We start from the raw sequence: 21,404 nt of genomic DNA, 5'->3' as shown, positions 1-21,404 counted from the left end.
TGTCTCTCTCTGTCTCTCTCTCTCTCTCTCTGTCTGTCTCTCTGTCTCTCTCTCTCTCTCTCTCTCTCTCTCTCTCTCTCTCTCTCTCTCTCTGTCTCTCTCTCTCTCTCTCTCTGTCTCTCTCTCTCTCTCTGTCTCTCTCTCTCTCTCTCTCTCTCTCTCTCTCTCTCTCTCTCTCTCTCTCTCTCTCTCTCTCTCTCTCTCTCTGTCTCTCTCTCTCTCTCTCTCTCTCTCTCTCTCTCTCTCTCTCTCTCTCTCTCTCTCTCTCTCTCTCTCTCTCTCTCTCTCTCTCTCTCTCTCTCTCTCTCTCTCTCTCTCTCTCTCTGTCTCTCTCCCACTTTCTCTCCCCCTTCCTCATTCTCAATGAACTCATGATGGTTTGTACTGCTCATCATTGCCTTCCTAAGCATTCACAGACTATCCTTTATTAAAGCACTCTAGATCTTTGTTAGGGATATAAGAAAGACTTTCTAAGTTATCATATAAGAAATCCATTTTCTTCCTTTTGAAAACTGAAACAGTACTTGCCCATCTTCAGTTTTGTGCTGCTTTTCTTTTTCTATGTGATTTCTCAAAGATTAATGACAGTGGATTGTCAATCATATACACAAGGTCTTTAAGTATCCTGGAATCACCTGGGCTAGGTCATTTGAATGTGTTGAAGGTGCCTATCATCTCTTATCATCTCCTTGTCTATCTAAGATTTCATCTTCCTGTTAGCCAAGTTGTTCTAGATTTCCTACTCTGAAGACATCGGTTGGGAAAAATAGAAGCAATACTGACATTTGGAATTTTTTAAGTACCTTTTTTACCCACCCTATGTGATTGTTGGAATGATTTACTTGTTCTATTTCTCCTTAGCATTTATACACTGTTGACTGGAACAAAGACAAGACTCAGATTCATGTTATGCCAGATACACCAGATATTCTACAGGCCAAGCAGAACCAGACATTGTACAGTCAGGTAAAGACATTTAAAGCTGCTTGATGTTAAGTATAAAAACTTCTTTTTAGGCTTAGTAAAAAGTATTGATTAATATAATAGAGAAGATACTTTAGAAACATAGAAGGAAAAGTAGAGTACTCAACAAGTTTGAACTAATTATTGCTACATACTCAGATATATCTCCCATAAGTGAATTTGACTACCCTCAAAAAAGAAAATTTTTGCTGTCAATTTATTACGTGTGTCACTTGGTCTTGTCCCACCCTAATCTCTGTGTCCAAAGCTTAGACTGAGAAAATGCTTAGCAATAGGAGGAAAGGTACCTTAAATTACTTTTTTTCCCTGCTCCAATAATGAACACAGTCAAAGATGATCAGCTATCTCGGGGCTCTAAGAGATTCTAATTTTACATTTGGCTATTTCCAGTCCTAAAACCCCAATATCAACAATGAAATATTTTGGCATACTCACCAGTGACCTAGCCAGAACAACACAATGAATTAATCAACAAATATTTATTAAATGCCTCCTATGTTCCAAGCATTGTTCCAGGAAGGATAAAAATCACACACACACACACGCACACAATCCAAGAGTCACTGTCTTCAAGGAGTTTACATTCTATTTGGGAAGACAACAAGTACATCTATAAGTATATGTAATTGCAGATTTAAAAAGTGTCCTGTGACTATAATATGCCTTTCAAGCTCTCATAGGACTGGATGACATAATTGGAAATAAAATGAAAATTCATATTGACTGACTATTGAGAGCACATAAAAAATGACTTTTAAGAAATACAAAGGTTGTCTTTTATCCTATGTCTCCAAATTATAAAAGATGCTAAAATGTGGCCATGCCCTCTTCAATTGTATTTCTGTTTTTAAAATCTACTAAAATCAATGGGAAAATAACAAAAATCCCTTTAACTTTAGAAACTATATAAACTTGGATGGGAAGAAGCATTAAAGAAAGGCTATGACCTCCGACCTGATGCAATCTCAGTCCAGTTGGCCAAAGCTTCAAGAGACATTGCCAGTGATGTAAGTAACATACGGTATCAGATGCTATCATATCACTTCTGTCTGACTTCGTGATTGATTTTTACATGAACTGTTGTTATTAACAATGATTATTTAAAATACATTAAGGAAGACTATTTTTCAAATCTAGAATTCAGCTTTGTTTCTGACATCCAGCATATTAGCTATTCCTTCAGGTTTGTGGCATCTGTACATTTGATATGCATTTCTTTTTTTTTTTTGGAGGGGGGAGGGCAGGGCAGGGCAATTGGGATTAAGTAACTTGCCCAAGGTCACACGTCTAGTAAGTGTTAAGTGTCTGAGGTCAAATTTGAACTCAGGTCCTCCTTACTCCAGGTCCGGAGCTTTATTCACCGTGCCACTTAGCTGCCCCAATATGCATTTCTTATATGTGTTCATTTTAGTGATTGATAAAAATGTTGAAGAAGAAACCATATTTTTGTAAACTAAAAATCAAATGCAATCTAATAAAAAGTCCATTTGCAAACAATTATGAAAAGCATGCTTTTCTTTCATGAAACTGGTACTGAACCCCAAAAATCTTAGAGCAGGTATTCTTAGCCATTTTTGTCATGCCCGTTGGAGGCCTAGTGATGTCTGTGTACCTTTTCTCAAAGTAATGCTTTAAATGCATAAAAATTTAAATACATAAAAAATTGTAAATGAAATATAATTATTAACATGTGAAAAAATTTCATAGACACCAAGTTAAGAACTCTTGTCCTAGAAGTATGTTCATTTTCCCATATATCAGTAAATGGAGACCTTCAGAATGATAAGGATCCAATAAGCTCTCTTTAGGAAGCTATGGATCCACATAAATATGCTGTAATCTGGTATGCAGTCATCTATTTTTTCAATGAGTATGCCTTGAGAGACACTGGTGACACCTTGCTGAAATCTAGATAAACTCTATTTTTTACTTACTAGTATATTCCTCTGATTCTAGATAGGTTTTGAAAAAGAGATGTTCCTGACCTTCTCCACAATCTCCCTTGACCATCTGTTCTATTTATCTTACATCCACAGATAAGACTTATGTGGCTTACTAACAGCGTAGAGAGATTTCCACCTTACTTAAGTGTTGAAGAAGAGAGCTTTATTCAAACAAGTGTAGACTTAAGAGATTTCATTTAACTTGCCTTGTCTTTGTGTTAATTTTTTAAAATTGTGTTACTTGTGATTTCAGTATAAATACAAGGAAGGTTACCGCAAACAACAAGGCCACCATATTGGATTCCGTAGCATTCAAGATGACCCCAAACTGGTACTATCCATGAATGTGGCCAAAATGCAGAGTGAGAGGGAATACAAGAAGGACTTTGAGAAATGGAAGACCAAGTTCTCCAGTCCAGTGGACATGCTGGGAGTAGTTTTGGCCAAGAAATGTCAGACTTTAGTCAGTGATATAGACTACAAGCATCCCCTACACCAATGGACATGTCTGCCAGATCAGACAGCCATTATTCAAGCTAAAAGAGTATATGATCTGCAGAGTGATGTAAGTTTCATTTGATTAAAATATTGTAAAATGTTATTGTTATTAAATTATTAGGTAAAACGTTGTATTTTGAAGGATTAGTTATTTTGTAGCAGAAAAAGCAAAAAACAAATAAATAAAACTCCAACAACAATCCAAGTTAACTATTAGTGATGTTTGCTTTATGATGCATGCTAAAAGTTAAGTTAAATATTCCAAATGAAAAAAATGATCTTGTTGGATCTGATTTGTCCTCCCACAGAACATGTACAAGTCTGATCTCCAATGGCTCAAAGGGATAGGATGGAGCCCACTGGGTTCTTTGGAGGCTGAAAAGAACAAGAAGGCTTCAGAAATCATCAGTGAAAAGAAATATCGGCAACCAGCAGATAAAAACAAATTTACCAGTCTTCCTGATGCCATGGACATAGTTTTGGCAAAGACAAATGCCAAAAACAGGAGTGATGTGAGTTACTAACAGGAGATGAATTATAATCAGAGAGACTAGTGTTTTTTATACTTGAATGTTTTCTTGATGTTCTCACCTTCCCATGCCGAATCAAGTAATAAGTGGATTGAGCATTGCGTGGGTTTTTTTTTCTCACTCAGGATAAATTATTTTCTATGATAAGAAAAATATTGAATATCTCAACTTTTCCTTGAATATTGACTGTAATAAAGCCCTATGTTAAATTCTGAGGAATTGAATGATATACTGAGACATTTAATGGGCAGTGGGAGAAATGTGGGGGAGCTTATTTAATTACAACTGTAAGTCCTTACAGTTGACTTATATGCATATGATTTAGTAAAAATAGAGACCAGTTTTGTCTCAGAGTCAGATTTCTAAGAACTAATGTCTTCCATTCCCACCTCCAACCTAGTTGCTGACTTTTCTTACCCCTACATAGCAAGGTAGCAATATTGATTCCATTTTATGCCGGGGGAGGAAATCCCTTATTCCTTTTAAATGTCTGAGCCAGAAGTCTAACTTTGTAACCAGAGGAGGCTAAATGACTGCACCATGATTCTGTAGCTGGCAGAAAAGGTAAAGTAGGAGTTTAAAGGATTCTGGGGACTGAAAGGACCTGATTCATCTAGCCCTGATTTTACACATGAGAAAACTAAGAGACAGGGATCTGATATGTAAACTTTTTCTACCAATGCAGATCCAGTAACAACAATTTGACTTACAGTTTTAAGTAGCTGCTTGGGATACTATGAGGTTAATTGATTTGCCTCTGGTCACATAGCTAATTAGTGGAGGAACCAGCACCAGAATCCAAATATCCTGACTCTGAATTCAATATTCTTTCTACCTACACCACAGTGTGGAGGTAATTTACTAGATGATCAAGTCCAGGGCTATGAAATATATTGGTTATTTTTTTTAAGTGATCGAAATTAATTACTATTCTACTCAATCTATTTTAAATACATTTATTATATATTATTAACATATATTAAATCTGTACAGCAAGTATAATAGGAACAACACAGTATATTAGTTAGAAGACTGATCTAGAAATTATGAAGACTGTGGCCCTGACATGTACTAATAGTGTGGCTCCAGGAAAGACATTCAATCTCAGTTTCTCTATCTGTGAAATGGGGGCAATAATAGCACTTTCCTCATGGGAGTTGTTGTGAGGGTCAAATAAAATAATATATGTAGGTTATGTAGCCCAACCCACTGATTTTACAGATGGAGTTCATACAGGCTAAGTGACTTGCCTGGTGTCACATAGTATCTGAAGTAGAACTTGAACCTGGTTCCCCTGATCCTGAGTCCAGTACTCTAATTGTTCTGGGTTAACTATGGCTTAAAATTTTAAAAATAATGTCTCTCTTTTCTGCTAAAGCATATCTCTCAATAATGTTTAATTCAAGTGTAATAGGTTACCCCGTCAAATTAATATAGTCACCTAATATTCTGTCAGTTCTTACTGGAAAAACTCTTATTCCTCATTCTAGAGACTCTATAGAGAAGCTTGGGACAAAGACAAGACACAGATCCACATAATGCCTGATACACCTGATATCATGTTGGCGAAAGCAAATTTGATCAATACAAGTGATGTAAGTTCATTTTGGAAAATATACTTTACGAGAGTTCATTGAAGTTGCTTCCATACTAGTCAATTCCAAGTTATTTTTAATATCTGAATTATTTTAATTAATAAAATGCTTTAAATTTGATTCCCCATATTAAGACTTTGGACTTTCTAGTTTCTAAGTAGTATTAGACATCTGGAAATGATGTGTATGAAAGCAAGGTTAAATGGATTTCCAGTGTCATTTCCCCAAATCCATAATTATAAATGTCAATTTCTTAGGATGATTTCTGTAATATAAATTCTAAAGTACGACAGACCAACAAACTTTGGGCACATATAATTTCTCAGGAAAATCCAAATAAATCTTTTGTTTGTAATATATGATTACCATGAAAATTCAAAACCAATAATTCCTTCCCATGCTCTGAATATAGGACCAGCATGCATTTAAAATACATCAGTGATGTGAGAATGTGTTACTAAATTGGAGCTCACAAATTTCTTCTCAATATTTTAAAGCAACAACAGCCAAATCTGACTCTTCAAAAATGATAAAGGTCCCTTTCCTTTTATAAGCAGTCATTTATTTTTGCTCGACATTAAGGACTATATATCAGCAGCCTTTTGGTTGTATTTAGAGCTTGTATGATAAGATTCTTCCTCTGCAATTCTTGTTTTAGTTTTTTTGGAATTTTTATGCGGTTCCTCTTGATTACTTACAAAGACCTCTTATGAAACACTAAAATGAATAAAGAAAATAATATGGCTGATCATGATGTCTTTCATCTTAAAAGAAGAATGTTAAAAAATGGAATTTATTCATTTCCAATTTCATTTGAGTACCTTGTCTCATCCATGTTATTTTCTTGGAACCTGGAAATATTTATGTATTTTTTTAACCTGGAAATATTTAGCACTTTGACCCCACCAGATTGTAAGTGATTTTTCAGTAGAGAATTTGCTAAAATAATTTTGTTCCTCTCTCAATAGAAACTCTACCGATTAGGCTATGAGGAGTTGAAGAAGAAAGGGTATGACCTTCCTATCGATGCCATACCAATCAAAGCAGCCAAAGCATCCAGAGAAATTGCAAGTGAAGTAAGTCCCCATTTTTGTTTTGTATCAACTTGATTATCCTTTGACATTTCAATTGAATTGTTCAAATCATTTCTGAACTTAAAGCAAATCTCTTAAAAAGCAACACATTAAAACAGAGGCCTAGATAGTTCTGGAATGTTATATGAAAGGACAATATGTCCATGCCAAGTGTTTGACATGTACACAATTGCACATTTGAATTTGATTCATATTTGAAATTTTAATTCAGACTTGGATCTCCTGTAATAATCTTTGAAATCAGGAAATTTACAAACTTTCTGAATAAACTATTGGAGCTAATGTTATCTGTAATCTGTCACAGATGGTGGCAGTAACTTTAACTTGCTTTCCCCCTTGCTTCTCCCCAGTACAAGTACAAGGAGGGCTATCGTAAGCAGCTTGGCCACCATATTGGAGCCCGTGATATAAAGGATGATCCCAAGATGATGTGGTCTATGCATGTGGCCAAGATCCAGAGTGACAGAGAGTACAAGAAGGACTTTGAGAAGTGGAAGACAAAGTTCAGCAGCCCAGTGGACATGCTGGGGGTTGTATTGGCCAAGAAATGCCAGACCCTGGTCAGTGACATAGATTACAAACACCCCCTGCACCAATGGATATGCCTGCCTGACCAGAATGATGTTGTCCATGCCAGGAAGACATATGATCTTCAGAGCGATGTAAGTTTAATGCTACCAATTGGTCAGTAGCAAAGCATTTCTCTTCATTTTTTATCTTCCATGACTGTTGCCTCATTGTAGGGTAGGGCCAGTCCTTAAGAACTTAGCTCAATGTCCCTAGTGTTCATAGAATTATGGCATTTAGAACTGGAAAGGACCTTAGAAATAACTTGGTTCAAAATTCTTATATTATAGATATAGAAACGAAGGCCCTAAGAAGTTAAGTAACTCACCCTAGAACACACCGGTAACAACCAGCAGAGCTAGTATTCAAAACCAAGTTCTGTAATTCCAAATCAATATTCTTTCACTTACACCTCAACCACCTCTCTTCACAAGCTGAAATTTCGGCAGCTGCTATCTACACTACAAATATTCAGAATAATCTTCAGTTGGCAATTTAGAAAAATGCATAAAAGTTAAGGATGGTTTTGGTGTGAACTTCTGGGCAAGAGTATGTGTTTTTGAGTGATGTCCCTAATCAATGTTTTACTTTATAAAACTGTTATTTAAAAGGTTATGACTTATTTTACAACTTCTCCAAGGAAAGTCTGTATAAGAATTGAAAACTTAAGCAAATCCCCTCCAAAAAAATGTATCCCTCCCCAAATTGACATAGCTTTTATATTAACTAGTTATTAATCTGAAATTTCAGAATCTGTATAAATCAGATCTCCAGTGGCTAAGAGGCATTGGCTGGTGCCCTAGCGGTTCCCTTGAGGATGAAAAGAATAAAAGAGCAAGTACAATTTTGAGTGACCACATCTATCGTCAGCATCCAGAAAAGTTCAGATTTTCTAGTCTCATGGACTCCATGCCTATGGTTTTGGCAAAGAACAATGCTATAACAATGAACCATGTAAGTCTTCCTATTTGGGGGAGGAGAGTAGTTTCGTTATTTTTACTTTCTAGAAATGTCAATGTACCTATCTCTTGACATATAGACAAAGGACTTCTTACACTTTTTTCACTTGCAATCCTTCAGCACTTCTTAAAATGTGGGTTGTGACCCCATATGGAGTCATGACCCAATAAAATCCATTTAATGAAAATCCTATTTCCATTCATTTTAATGAGGAAAATTATGGAGTATTCCTGGACTCCTGCAAAGTCTCTTGATTTTTACTTATAAATGCCCAAATAACAAATAGCTAAATAGGTGTTTGTAATTGTTCAGTTCTTTTAGTCATGTCCAACTCAATTTTTTTAGCAAAGATACTGGAATGGTTTGCCATTTCTTTCTCTGGCTCATTTTACAGAGGAAATGGTAAACTGAGGCAAAAGTGTTAAGTGGCTTGTCTGTGGTCACACAGCCAGTAAGTGACTGAGGACACATTTGAACTCAGGAAGATGAGTCTTCCTAATGCCACACCCAGTGCTCTATCCACAGTACCATCTAACCGTCCTAAATAGGTATTTAGTTAACAGTAATTATAGAAAGGAGAAAAATTGTGTGTGAGTATTGTGGTTGTGAGGAGGGCAATGAGTCAGCCTTCTACTAAGGGCAAGGAAGAGCCACTGCCCCCAGGAACCTCAACTCCTTTTTTTTTTAGAGAAGTACCTGCAATTTCTGAATTGGAGGGTTGAGGCTCTTCTGAGGCAGATGATTGCATTTCAGAGTAAGAAAAACATGAAAGAAAGATTGCTTCACCTCTCAAGGTTTATGGCGTAGGAATCAACAAAGCAGTGTATTGTTTTAGTGTTACCTGAGGTAGCTTCCCCTGTGACCATCAAGCTATGCAGGACTGACAGACTCCAACTCTCATCTTCTACCTGGGCTGTCTAAATATATGTTCTCATGTCTGCTACAAGGAGGAATATGTCCCTCATAAAAATAGTGAGAAGTAGTTGTCCCTCATAAAAGGAGTGGAGGGGGAAAAGAGGGGTAACATATTATAGCTTCTGTTACAGCCAAAAATATCCATAAAGCATTACTAAGCATTACTAAGTAAAGGATAAAAATATTTCCTTTGTTAATAGTATGATTATTTTAAATTTCTTCATTTAATATCAAAAGTCTCTTTCTTATGGAAACTTACTGTCCCTCTCTAGGCTAGAACATCTTATAAGTGCTAATACCTATTATTATATTATTATGCTTATAAAAAAAGGAAAGGGTTCTAACAGGTTGGTTCATTGTTGTATCATCCTTGTGATGCAAGATGACATTGTGCTTCTTTGTATTTTTTTCAGCGCCTCTATACAGAAGCATGGGATAAAGATAAAACCAGCATCCACATTATGCCAGACACCCCTGAAGTTTTACTGGCAAAGCAGAATAAAATTAATTACAGTGATGTAAGTGACTATATTGTACTACACTGATGTTTTCAATATTAAGAGTTTTTCTTAAAAATAATCTTTTCACATGAACTTAAACTTATTTATCAATATCTTAGAAACTGTATAAACTTGGCCTAGAAGAAGCCAAGCGGAAAGGCTATGATTTGCGAATAGATGCCATCCCCATCCAGGCAGCTAAAGCCTCCAGAGATATTGCCAGTGAAGTAAGTAAATTCATGATGTTCCACCATCAACTTAGCTCAAAATTTTCTCAATATCATGTATTAACAGCATAGCAAATTTATGTTGAAGTTCAAGATCTCACGATACATTTCTCTAGAAATATGTTTTTAATTTAGTAATTTAATGTAAATAAGCTTAGTAAAATCCTCAAACCCAAATCTACATGCCCAAAAGTAAATAGTCTAAAGCAGGGGTAGGGAACCTGTGGCCTCAAGGCCACATGTGGCATTCTAGGTCATTGGGTGCAGTCTTTTAATTGAGTCCAAATTTTACAGAACAAAACCTTTTATTAAGGGGATTTGTTCAGTGAAGTTTGGATTCAGACAAAGGCCTCCTCTGAGGTCCTAGAGGGTGGCTGCATGTGGTTTCGAGGCCACAGGTTCCCCCCCCAGAAACACATCCTCTAAAATTATATTTCCATGTTTCTCTTCATCAGTTAAAAAAAAAAAACGATATCTGACTGCCCTCGAGGTGTTGACTTATCCATGTGAAAAATCCATTTGCCAAAAGCTGCTATGAATTGTAGGGTTTATTCAAAAGTTCCTATTAGTAGGTCCTACTAGTAGTAGTTTCTATCAGAAAGTCTGTGTTTTACTGAGTCGAGTAATTTTAGACACTATTCTATTCAAAGTCTTTCCCTCAATGCATTTGTGCCTAGTGAGGTCGATAAGAGAATCATAGTCAGAAGTGACATTGTCATCATTTAGTCCAGCCCATTACTAGCCAAGAATTCCCTTTATTACATACCCAACAAAATGTCATCCAACCATTTTTGGGGGAAGACCACCACCAGCAAGTAGAAACCCAGTACTTCTTGCAGCAGGCCATCTCATTTTTTGATATGACTAATTATGAGGAGGTTTTCCTGACATCAAGTCAAAATCTAGCTCTTTTCCACTCCTGTCCAGAACTCTAAATTCTAGCTTCTATAGACAAGCAAAACCTGTCCAATCCTTCCTCTTCATTACAGCCCTTCAAATACATTGAGATAACTAACATCTCTCTTCTCTCTCTACCTTCAGTTTTTCCTAACTCAAGTTAAACATCCCCAGTTCATTCAACCAATCCTCCCATGGTACATTGTCTAGTTCCTCTACCATCCTAGCAACCTTGCTCTGGACACTCTCTAATTTATCAGTCTTTCATTGTGTAGTTTTGCTCAAAATTCTAGAAACATTTGAAATGCAAAAGTATCTTCCAGCCTTATAAGAAGAGAATATAACTAGGAAAAACCAAGAAATCTAGAATAGTTCCCTCTGCATCTTAATTCACTCTTGCCATTCCCTTTTCCTAAAAAGATAAAGACAAAAATCTTGACTTGGCATTTTTTTCTTAGAACCCTGATTGTAGAAATCCTACTAGTAGTGAATTGAGTAGATTTTCCCCCTAACAACTATTTTTCACTAAAATGTTTTCCCAATGTCTCACTATGGTATGGAAGAGACCAAGGATATTTTTAAGGATACCCCAGTGCAGTGTACATTCTAGTAGGTACTACCCATCTGGAAAGTGTTTAAATATGGCCTCCATAATGGGTTTTATGTCTGTCACCATAGGCATAGCCTAACTAAGTTCAACAAGGCTTGCAACCATGTGATGTATTTGAGAGGCCACATCACTGGGTGATGTATTTGAGAGGCCACAAAGCTTGAAAGCTTGGTAAGGCTCAGAGTGGATTATAATTAGTAGGATAAAGGGAATTCACACACAGAGGAAATAACAGTCTTGAAATATTGATATAATCACAAATAAACAAATAGGACTTTTACTATTGCTTGCTGTGATAGTAAACCTTTTGTTCCCTCTAGTATAAATACAAGGAAGGCTATCGTAAGCAGCTTGGCCACCATATTGGAGCCCGAGCCATTCATGATGACCCCAAGATGATGTGGTCTATGCATATAGCCAAGGTTCAAAGTGACAGAGAGTATAAGAAGGACTTTGAGAAGTGGAAGACCAAGTTCAGCAGCCCGGTGGATATGCTGGGGGTTGTGCTTGCCAAGAAATGTCAGACCTTGGTCAGTGATGTGGATTACAAGAATTACCTACATCAATGGACCTGCTTACCAGATCAAAATGATGTCATTCATGCTCGTAAAGCTTATGATCTTCAGAGTGAAGTGAGTATTGACAACTATAACATAAATGTGGGGGAAAACAGTTGATCAAAACACCTAGAAAATGTAGCAATAGATATCCCAAACCTCATCATCAGATCCTTTGGAAAAGCAAAATGCTTTCCTTTCCTAACACCATTATTTTCCCTGAATCTCTGTTAATGGTATGGTTTAGGCAGATATATGTACATTTCAAAGGTATTTCTCTTTTACAGGGCATGTTTTCTAATTTAGCCCGTTGAATATAAAATTGAGATGATAACATGCCTATCTACAGATTATTTTTTTAAATTTTGTTTACATTTACTTTCAAATGCTTTTTAAATGAGGATTCATGACAGATTCAAAGATAAATTTCATTACTATTTATGTCAACAGAATATATATAAGTCAGATCTTCAGTGGCTAAAGGGCATTGGCTGGGTGCCACTTGGTTCTTTGGATGTTGAAAAATGCAAACGAGCTACAGAAATTTTGAGTGACAAGATCTACCGTCAGCCTCCAGACAAACTGAAATTTACCAGTGTGACTGATTCTCTGGAACAAGTGCTGGCCAAGAATAATGCCCTCAACATGAACAAAGTAAGCCCTTGTTCTTCTGAGAAAAAAAAAATTGTCAGTGTTTCTAACTGTGAATCATGGAAAAGGAAAAAAAAATCAGGAAAGAAAAAAAAGTTGACGATGAAACAGTTTTAGTCTAGGAAATCATTAGTTTTTTCTTAAGTATTTACCAACTCTGTTGTTCATTGATGTTTATGAAACTTGGTTTTAGAACTAGAACCTTTGGCTGCTTTATTTATAGTGGCACTCTCAATAGAGCACTAGACTTGTATCCAGAAAGCACTGAATTTAAATCCAGCCTAAGACACTGGCTAACTGGGTGACCCTGGGCAATTTGCTTAACATGGGCCACAGTTTTCTCATCTGTAAAATGAGGACAAAATAGTACTTTCCTCTTACTATTGTTGTGAGGTTAAAATGAGATGACATTTGTAAAGTGCTTTGCAAAGCTTAAATGCCATATAAGTGTCAGCTATTGTTACTATTGTTGTTGTTAAGTAAGCTCACTTGTTTTTTTTTACATTATTAGAATAAGTTTCATAGCATCTGAAGTTATTTGTAAGCTTCCTGATTACCACATGCTTCAGTAGTTGTTATTCCTTTATGAATCAAGCCTATATTAGAATTCATTCCTTCAGATATCCACCTACTCAAAAACCATTTACTAAGTGTCCACTATGTGTTGTGTGCTGTATTCATACTATGTGCAAAGAATCATGCTTGACAGTGGGAAAGATGCCAAGGTGAATAAGACATGGTTTTGTCTTTATGAATTTCATAATCTATTGTAAACCTATATAAACAAATATGTGATAAATTTAATGCTGAATAGAGGATGTTAAGAAATAAAAGAAGTAAAATATACTATGCACAGTCCAAGGAAAGAAAAAGTTTTTCCAAACATATTACTTCCTAAGTCATTCTATTCCTCTTGGAAAACTCTAATTGTTAGAAAGACATTTTAACATAGAACATAAATAGTACATAAATTCTTCTTGTACTTTTTAAAAAAAAACTATGTGATCAAGAAAGTTCTGATAATTGATATTTCATATCATTCTCTGATGTCTGTACTTCATTTATCTGCTTGGTAGCGTCTATACACAGAAGCCTGGGAAAAAGACAAGACCCAAATCCACATTATGCCTGATACACCTGAGATCACACTAGCAAGACTCAACAAGATCAACTACAGTGAGGTGAGAACACACACCAGTCTTTGATGTGTCCAGAATGTCTCTTCAAGTTGTTGGTTTGTTTTATTTTTACATTTAATATTGGGAAGTTGGTAATTAACTAAATGGACATACAACCAACCCTTCCCCAACAGCTTTAAGTCTAATAGAAATAAAATTACTTCTAAAACTGGTAAAGATCAGAGTTAAGCTCAAATATTTCAAAATCACCCTTTTAAAATCTAGTTCTAAAATTTCAGAGCAATCAAATTTGTAAGTCATCACTTCTGAAGACTTTTATGAACCGATGAAGAACAAAATAAGTAGAACAATTTATTCACTAACAATGCAGTAGACACAACACCTTTGAAAGCTGTGAGAGATATAATCATAAAAATAATGATCTATGATTGGTCAAGGATTGAGAATGAAACATGCTGTCCTATCCCAGGATGTGACACATCTAGAGTATAGAATGAGACACATATTTTCCATACACAGCCAATGAGAGAATTTGTCTTTTCTGATCGTGCATATTTGTCAGTAAAGTTGCTCTTACTCTATCCCAATTGTTATAAGGAATCCATACTTTACAGCTTCTGAAGCAGAGTATTTGCCACAGATCTGCCTATTAGTGTATTCCAGCCTACATTCACTAACTGTATATTTCTTTTTATTTTATAAAGAAAATAAAACTTTAGAATTTCAAAGTTGTAAAGAACCCTCCGAAGTCACCAGTTCAAACCCTTCCCAAATCATCCAGCCCAATCCTCTCATTTTACAGATGAGCAAAATGAGCCCTAGAGAGAGGAAATGGCTTGCCCTTGCTCCTATGGGAAGTAAACAATGGAGGTGCCATATGAGCTCTGGTGTTCTGACCTCAAAGTCAACCCTCTTTCCACCATACTGTGATGAATCATCTCATGATCTCCAGGACTCTTGAAAGAAGAGTTCTTTCCTCTCCTTTCTACGACTAACCACTTGCATGTTCCTGTTCTATTCTCTTTTACTTCCTTTAATATCTTCTTTCATTATGTCCCCACTCGAGCTAAACTTCTCTTGAACAATTTAAGACTTAACAAGTAATAAATAAGAAAATACAAGTACTTGAATATACACAACAGGATGGTTTTCTCCATGTGCACCATTTATACAAGTCCAATGAAAGCTAAAATACAGAAAGTTTATTCCTCCTGCAGTAAGTTGATTGCATGTACTTCTCTTTGTAGAATTGAGTGATTCATTCCGGGCCTTTTGTCAATTTTTTTGTTTTGAATGTGAACATTTCACTGCTTTGTCTTCGTCTTTTTTAACTTAGAGCCTATACAAACTTGCCAACGAAGAGGCAAAGAAGAAAGGCTATGACTTGCGAATTGATGCCATCCCAATCGTGGCAGCCAAGGCATCAAGAGACATTGCCAGTGATGTAAGCTATTGGTTTTTTATCCCCTCTTTGTCAGCTCTCTGAAGTAGGAGACAAAGTTAAAAAAAGGATTGTCCTTGACATTTAAAAATGTTTTGTGATGTATCATAGCAATTGATATCTTTTAAAAAGCTGAAATTTGAGGAAATGACAAACACAAAAGGTAAAAATAGGGTGATAGCCTGCAAAACTTAATGTATTCAGATGTATTCAGTAAGGACTGAGTGATCAAAAAGATCATCAAAAAAACTGATGAATAAAACATTGATGCATATGGATATAGGCAAAAAGATGCATGTAAGGACAGATTTAACTGGGCTCATTAAATATCTTCACTGCTTTAGTATTCTGTGTTCAACAGAAATCTAGCAGGGAGGATCAATTTCCTACAATGTTTTTTTTTGGAGGGGGGAGGGCAATTGGGGTTAAGTGACTTGCCCAAAGTCACATGGTTAATTTTTGTGTTAAATGTCTGAGGCTGGATTTGAACTCAGGTTTTCCTGACTCCAGGGCCCGTGCTCTATTCACTGTGCCACCTAGCTGTCCCAATGTTTTGGCTGATAGCTTTGAAAAACATACACAATGTAGGCGAATTATAGGTAGCTCTGCTAAGGTTGTGGAAATAAGGGCGAGAGATAGAGAGAGACACAGAGAGAGAGAGACAGAGAGAGAGAGAGAGAGAGAGAGAGAGAGAGAGAGAGAGAGAGAGATGGATGGATGGATGGAAGGAGAGATGCATGGATAGAAAGAGATGGATAGACAGATAGATGGACAGACAGACAGACAGAGAGAGTTAAGAGTAGAGTTAGGAAGACCTGAATTGGAATTTGCCTGAGATACTTACTAGTTGTATGACCCTGGGCAAGTCACATAATGTCTAGTGGCTTCGATTTCTTTATGTAATATGTGTAAAATGGGATTAAGAAAAGTACCTAGCTCACAGGTTTATTATGAACATTAAATGAGGTAACATATGTAAAGCATTTTGTAAACCTTGAAGTAACATAAAATGTTAGGTTAGATTAGCAGTTCTTAAATTTTTGGTCTCAGGACATCTTTTGGCTCTTATTGAGAAACTCCCCAAAGAGCTTTTGTTTATGTATATCTATCAATATTTAACATTTAAGAAATTAGATGTTTATCTTCTTCTTATTATTATTAAAATTGTTTTGACTTTTGTTACCCCCAGGGGTCGACAGACCACATTTTGAGAATCTCTGGAGGACAGATTCTGGCCTAGTCAAAACTTATTATTCCTTGCAATACCTCCTGGCTCAGTACAATGACTTAAGGGTTAGCTCACAGAGTGGTACTATCATCCTTGTGTGGTTGCTATAGAGCAGTCTCATGGTTCTGTGGAGAGCCTGGCCATATTCCCTATACTCTAGGACCATATCCATAAAGTCGTAGATGGAAATTAGCTCCATAACCATGTTATCCTTTGCAGATGAAGAGGATACTATAATCTACTCCTTCCCCCATAAATGGAAATAAACTTTGTATCCATCAATCATATTTTATCCATATCACCTAATGGATAATGACTTAATGATAAATGACTCCTAGTCATCTGTTTCAGTGACCATGAAATCCCACCAACATTATTGATGGAGGAAGAGGCTGAATTTAGATCTCAAACCTCATTAGTACCAGGTCTCAGAAAAATACTCCTCAAGTATTTGTCACCACCATCATAAAACTGATGCCAAACTCTATCTGACATCTGTCCCATGAAAATAGGAAACTATTATAGAATAAGACATTCTGCTTAATCACTATTACAGACAGTCCTTAATTTAAGACAAAGCCTCCTTAATTATAACCACGTTATTGCTTATGATACATAGAGTAATAGGCAGTACAGAAACCCTATGGCTCAACCAGACTGCTTCTTGATGTCTTCTAGCATCACTCCCTCCTCACTCATTCTGAGCTTAGCAGCAGCCCCCAGCCCTGTGCAACAACTCTCCCACAGTCTCTCTAGTTCACAACCAAAACCCCTTTCTTTTTTTTTTTTTTTTTAAGCAATCGGGGTTAAGTAACTTGCTCAAGGTTACATGGCCAGTTATTTCTGGGTGTGGTGCTGAGTTTCTGAGCCCGGATTTGATCCAGGTTATCCCGACACTGGAGCCGGTGCTCTTACTCACTGAGCCACCTGGCCTCCCCTAAGCAATTGGGGTTAAGTAACTTGCTCAAGGTTACACGGCCAGGTGTTTCTGGGTGGGTGCTAAGTGTCTGAGCCCGGGTTCGATCTCCAGGTCTTCTCAACACTGGAGCCAGTGCTCTTACTAGCTGTGCTACCTGGCCGCCCCGAAAACCCCTTTCTTACGGGTCCTCTAGTAGACTCCCTCAAGTTTACAGCAGTCCCATAAATTAAGCACCAATTTTGTATAAAACCCTGTGAATAGAGATAAAAATGGAGCTTGAACCTGTGTTTCATTGATATAGGGAAATCGTGAATGAGGGAATTCCAAATTAATATTACAACTTTTCTGAGCTGGTACTTATTTATAATACTGAATTTCTTATACTAATATAGGTCATCACTTTCCCTGCAATTTATAATCTTAGAGAGTTGACTGAAACATTGAGAAGTTAAATGACTTGCCTAAATTCACAACAGCCAATGTGTGTCAGAGATGGGTCTGAAACAAAGGTCTTTCTGATTCTTAGGCCAGCTCTCTATTCACTGGATGCAATCTACATATGCTACACTCATTTGGAATACATAGATAAGAATTAAGTAGTTCCTGCATTTAAAGTGCTTACTTTCTATTGGTTCTATAGATCCTTCAGTCTGTTGTTATACTGTTACATTTTAGCTAAATAGACTTCAGAAAGCTTTCTATTATATCTTAGACATTTTTATGTTATAGTTTACCAAATATTATTCTGGATGAAAAGAATACTTAGTAAGCCATAAGGGCACCATATAAATGTGAGGGAGCTCTAATGATTTTTTAAAATAATTTTTGTGAAATTATGCTGTATCATTGATCTGGAATATTGCCTCCATAATTACCTAACTTCTTTAGGAAAACTAAGATTCTACTTAAATTAAAAATGCAATCAGTATACATTTAAATATTTCCTACATTTAACTTACTTTGTTCAAAATACTCTATTGTCTTTCACCTATAGAATACTTTTAGCTTCACCAATTATAAATTCTATTTATTTCACAGAGAAGTTAAAATTAGTATTACAAATACTCTGATCTGGTACTTATTTATAATGCTAAACTGAGCTAAGCTGAGCACTACTTTAAAGAAATGGAAGAGGTATGATTTATGCCTTTTAGAGTTTGTAGTTAGGCACACAAAATATATTTAATTGAGGCATTTTCATTCCAGTACAAATACAAAGATGGATATCGCAAGCAGCTTGGCCATCACATTGGAGCCCGTGACATAAAGGATGATCCCAAGATGATGTGGTCTATGCATGTGGCCAAGATCCAGAGTGACAGAGAGTACAAGAAGGACTTTGAGAAGTGGAAGACAAAGTTCAGCAGCCCGGTGGATATGCTGGGGGTTGTGCTGGCCAAGAAGTGTCAGACTTTGGTCAGCGACGTGGACTACAAGCATCCTCTGCATGAATGGACGTGCCTCCCAGACCAGAATGATGTCATTCATGCTCGTAAGGCCTATGATCTACAGAGTGATGTGAGTACAGATTTAAACTTTTAAATATATTAGTAATAGAAACATTTACATAGTCTGTGTAAACAATCAACAATTTAAAAGGAGTGGAAATCATTTAAATAGTTTAGCACACTATCACAGGTAGTTGGGAAATAGATGTTTACTTAATCTATAATACGAATGCACTGTTATTTTAAGGTGCCAACTAAATGGATGTACACCAGCACATGCCTCCTACATTTTTGCATATGGCATAGATATTATCATATATAGAATAAATTGCAAATATGAAATGGTTTTTGCTTGCTAAAGATAGGAATCATATAGAGTTTGAGCAAAGTGCTGTTTTAAAGGTTATTCTCTATTATGATCTATATAATTGATATTTTATTAATATTTTAGGTTACACATAGATGCATTATTTTATAAGCTGGACATATTTTGCTAAAAATTCTGCATTACTCTCAATTATTATTCCAAATCAACTAGAGGAAGACATAGTATTTCAATATTATTTGGGGATAAGGATGCCCCTTTTAAGTCAAGAATAATTACTTTAGGGGCGGCCAGGTAGCACAGCGAGTAAGAGCACTGGCTCCAGTGTTGAGAAGACCTGGAGATCGAATCCCGGGCTCAGATACTTAGCACCTACCCAGAAACACCTGGCCGTGTAACCTTGAGCAAGTTACTTAACCCCCATTGCTTAGGGGAGGCCAGGTGGCTCAGCGAGTAAGAGCACCGGCTCCAGTGTCGGGATGACCTGGATCAAATCCGGGCTCAGATACTCAGCACCACACCCAGAAATAACTGGCCGTGTAACCTTGAGCAAGTTACTTAACCCCGATTGCTTATAAAAAAAAAAAAGAATAATTACTTTATAATTACTTTTTTACTTCTTTGAGTCATAAATACCACTCCTAGCAATTTTATTCTTAGAGAAAATCTAGATGGTATTCTTATGGAATGAAAAGGAAAACTAGTTTTTCTATCTTATTCAATTGTTTCCATTATAACATATATTTTATTCTTTGCTTGATTAGATCTATTTAGTACATAAAGATTAAACTCTGTGTTTTCTTATCACATGGTGGAGTCACCAAACACTATCAGAGCCTAATAAGCTATGGAAAGAAATGTATTTCTCAAGTCAGAGATTTGAAAAGCACATTTTCATTGCTGGTATTGTATACTGTGTAAATATCTGAAAGAAATAGTCATCATTAGGGAGCTTTGGAGAATTTTTAAAAATTTGGAATAATTATGGAGGGTTTTATATTTATTGGTTTATTCTAGAAACTTCACAGGCCACCTGCTATAACTCTTACCTCTATTAAGTTACATTTCAAATGCAGGCAGCTGTATTGTAAAGTTACTTCTAGAAAGAGATATTTTGTTTTCATTATTAAATATAGTTGGGAGTAGCCAATGGTATCTGCAAAGTGTAAATGCTGACCTTCTGGCTTGTTGATTTATTTCATCACTTTCCTTAATTACATTTCAAAAAAATATTAATGGGGTATTCATTCATTCAGCAAAGTTCGGTGACTAGGCATTGGGGAAGATACAAAGACTTAAAAAAAAAGATAGACTTTTATATTAGCCTTGAAAGAGCTTATAAACTACATATAGGAGAATGTGGCTCAGGTCAGTATTCTTCTCAAGTTAAATAATATAAATGAAAAGATATCGAATAAAACTGTAAAATATTATTGTTGTAAGTGTTTTTGGTCTTGCTTTATTGTCAAAATTCCCTTTCCTTTTTCCAGGATGGTGAACATTAATGTCATTGTCTGAAGAGAATATTTTGATTTGAGGGCAATCCTCTTCTGGGGGGAAAAATCAATTGGAATAGCATATAATATCACTGGAAATTTCTGTAGTTAAAAAAAAAACGAAGTGCATCAGTAAAATAAACAAAAAAATTACTCTTTCTAGCTAAGCATAGCAAAGCATCTGAGTCATTTCTGAACAATTCCTTCATTTTGCCTGATTAATGCACTAGAGAAAAATTTCCAGGAGAAGGAAAGTGGGCTGAACTTAATTACTAATCCCTTTACATCTTTTTCTTAAATTAGTCATCTTTCTTTCTGGCTAAATGAACTAACTGTTCTGATTTTTTTTATTATCAACAGAATATGTATAAGTCAGATCTTCAGTGGCTAAGGGGCATTGGTTGGGTGCCAATTGGTTCTTTGGATGTTGAAAAGTGCAAACGAGCAACAGAGATTTTGAGTGACAAGGTCTACCGTCAACATCCAGACACACTGAAATTTACCAGTGTGACTGATTCTCTGGAACAAGTGTTGGCCAAGAATAATGCCATCACCATGAACAAGGTGAGCCCTCAACTTTCTGAGAAAGATACAATTGAATCAAGTAATTAAAAGCCCCAAACGGAAGTTACCAAAATCTCGTAGGATTACCATATTAGAATTCAGTACTAACTGCATTCTAATACTTAGCAGAATTAAAATAATACATGAAGTTGTGAATTCACATACTATTAAAATGCTGTTGTTCAGTTGTTTTAGTCATGTACAATTTCTTGTGACCCCATTTGGGGTTTTCTTGACAAAGATCCTAGAGTAGTTTGCCATTTTCTTCTCCAGTTCATTTTACAGATAAGAAAACTGAGGCAAACAGAGTTAAGTG

General features: G+C 36.1%; 1 protein-coding gene across 1 annotated transcript in view; it reads left to right on the top strand.

Moving 5' to 3' along the window:
- NEB (nebulin) overlaps nucleotides 1-21,404 on the top strand; it is a 231,362-nt gene that overhangs the window by 83,269 nt on the left and 126,689 nt on the right. Inside the window, 16 exon segments of the mRNA XM_069080869.1 lie at nucleotides 862-966; nucleotides 1,884-1,991; nucleotides 3,181-3,492; nucleotides 3,734-3,937; nucleotides 5,446-5,550; nucleotides 6,519-6,626; nucleotides 6,995-7,306; nucleotides 7,962-8,165; nucleotides 9,500-9,604; nucleotides 9,706-9,813; nucleotides 11,641-11,952; nucleotides 12,328-12,531; nucleotides 13,605-13,709; nucleotides 15,004-15,111; nucleotides 18,462-18,773; nucleotides 20,885-21,088. Of these exon segments, the coding sequence (XP_068936970.1) occupies nucleotides 862-966; nucleotides 1,884-1,991; nucleotides 3,181-3,492; nucleotides 3,734-3,937; nucleotides 5,446-5,550; nucleotides 6,519-6,626; nucleotides 6,995-7,306; nucleotides 7,962-8,165; nucleotides 9,500-9,604; nucleotides 9,706-9,813; nucleotides 11,641-11,952; nucleotides 12,328-12,531; nucleotides 13,605-13,709; nucleotides 15,004-15,111; nucleotides 18,462-18,773; nucleotides 20,885-21,088 (2,916 nt within the window).

The sequence above is a fragment of the Petaurus breviceps genome, unplaced genomic scaffold (assembly GCF_028583685.1).
Source record: "Petaurus breviceps papuanus isolate PSGF00001 unplaced genomic scaffold, PetGlider_PUasm1.0 91133, whole genome shotgun sequence".
In the NCBI taxonomy this organism is placed as follows: Eukaryota; Metazoa; Chordata; class Mammalia; order Diprotodontia; family Petauridae; genus Petaurus; species Petaurus breviceps.
Note: the sequence above shows the minus strand (reverse complement) of the source record. Positions and strands in the feature narration are given on the sequence as shown.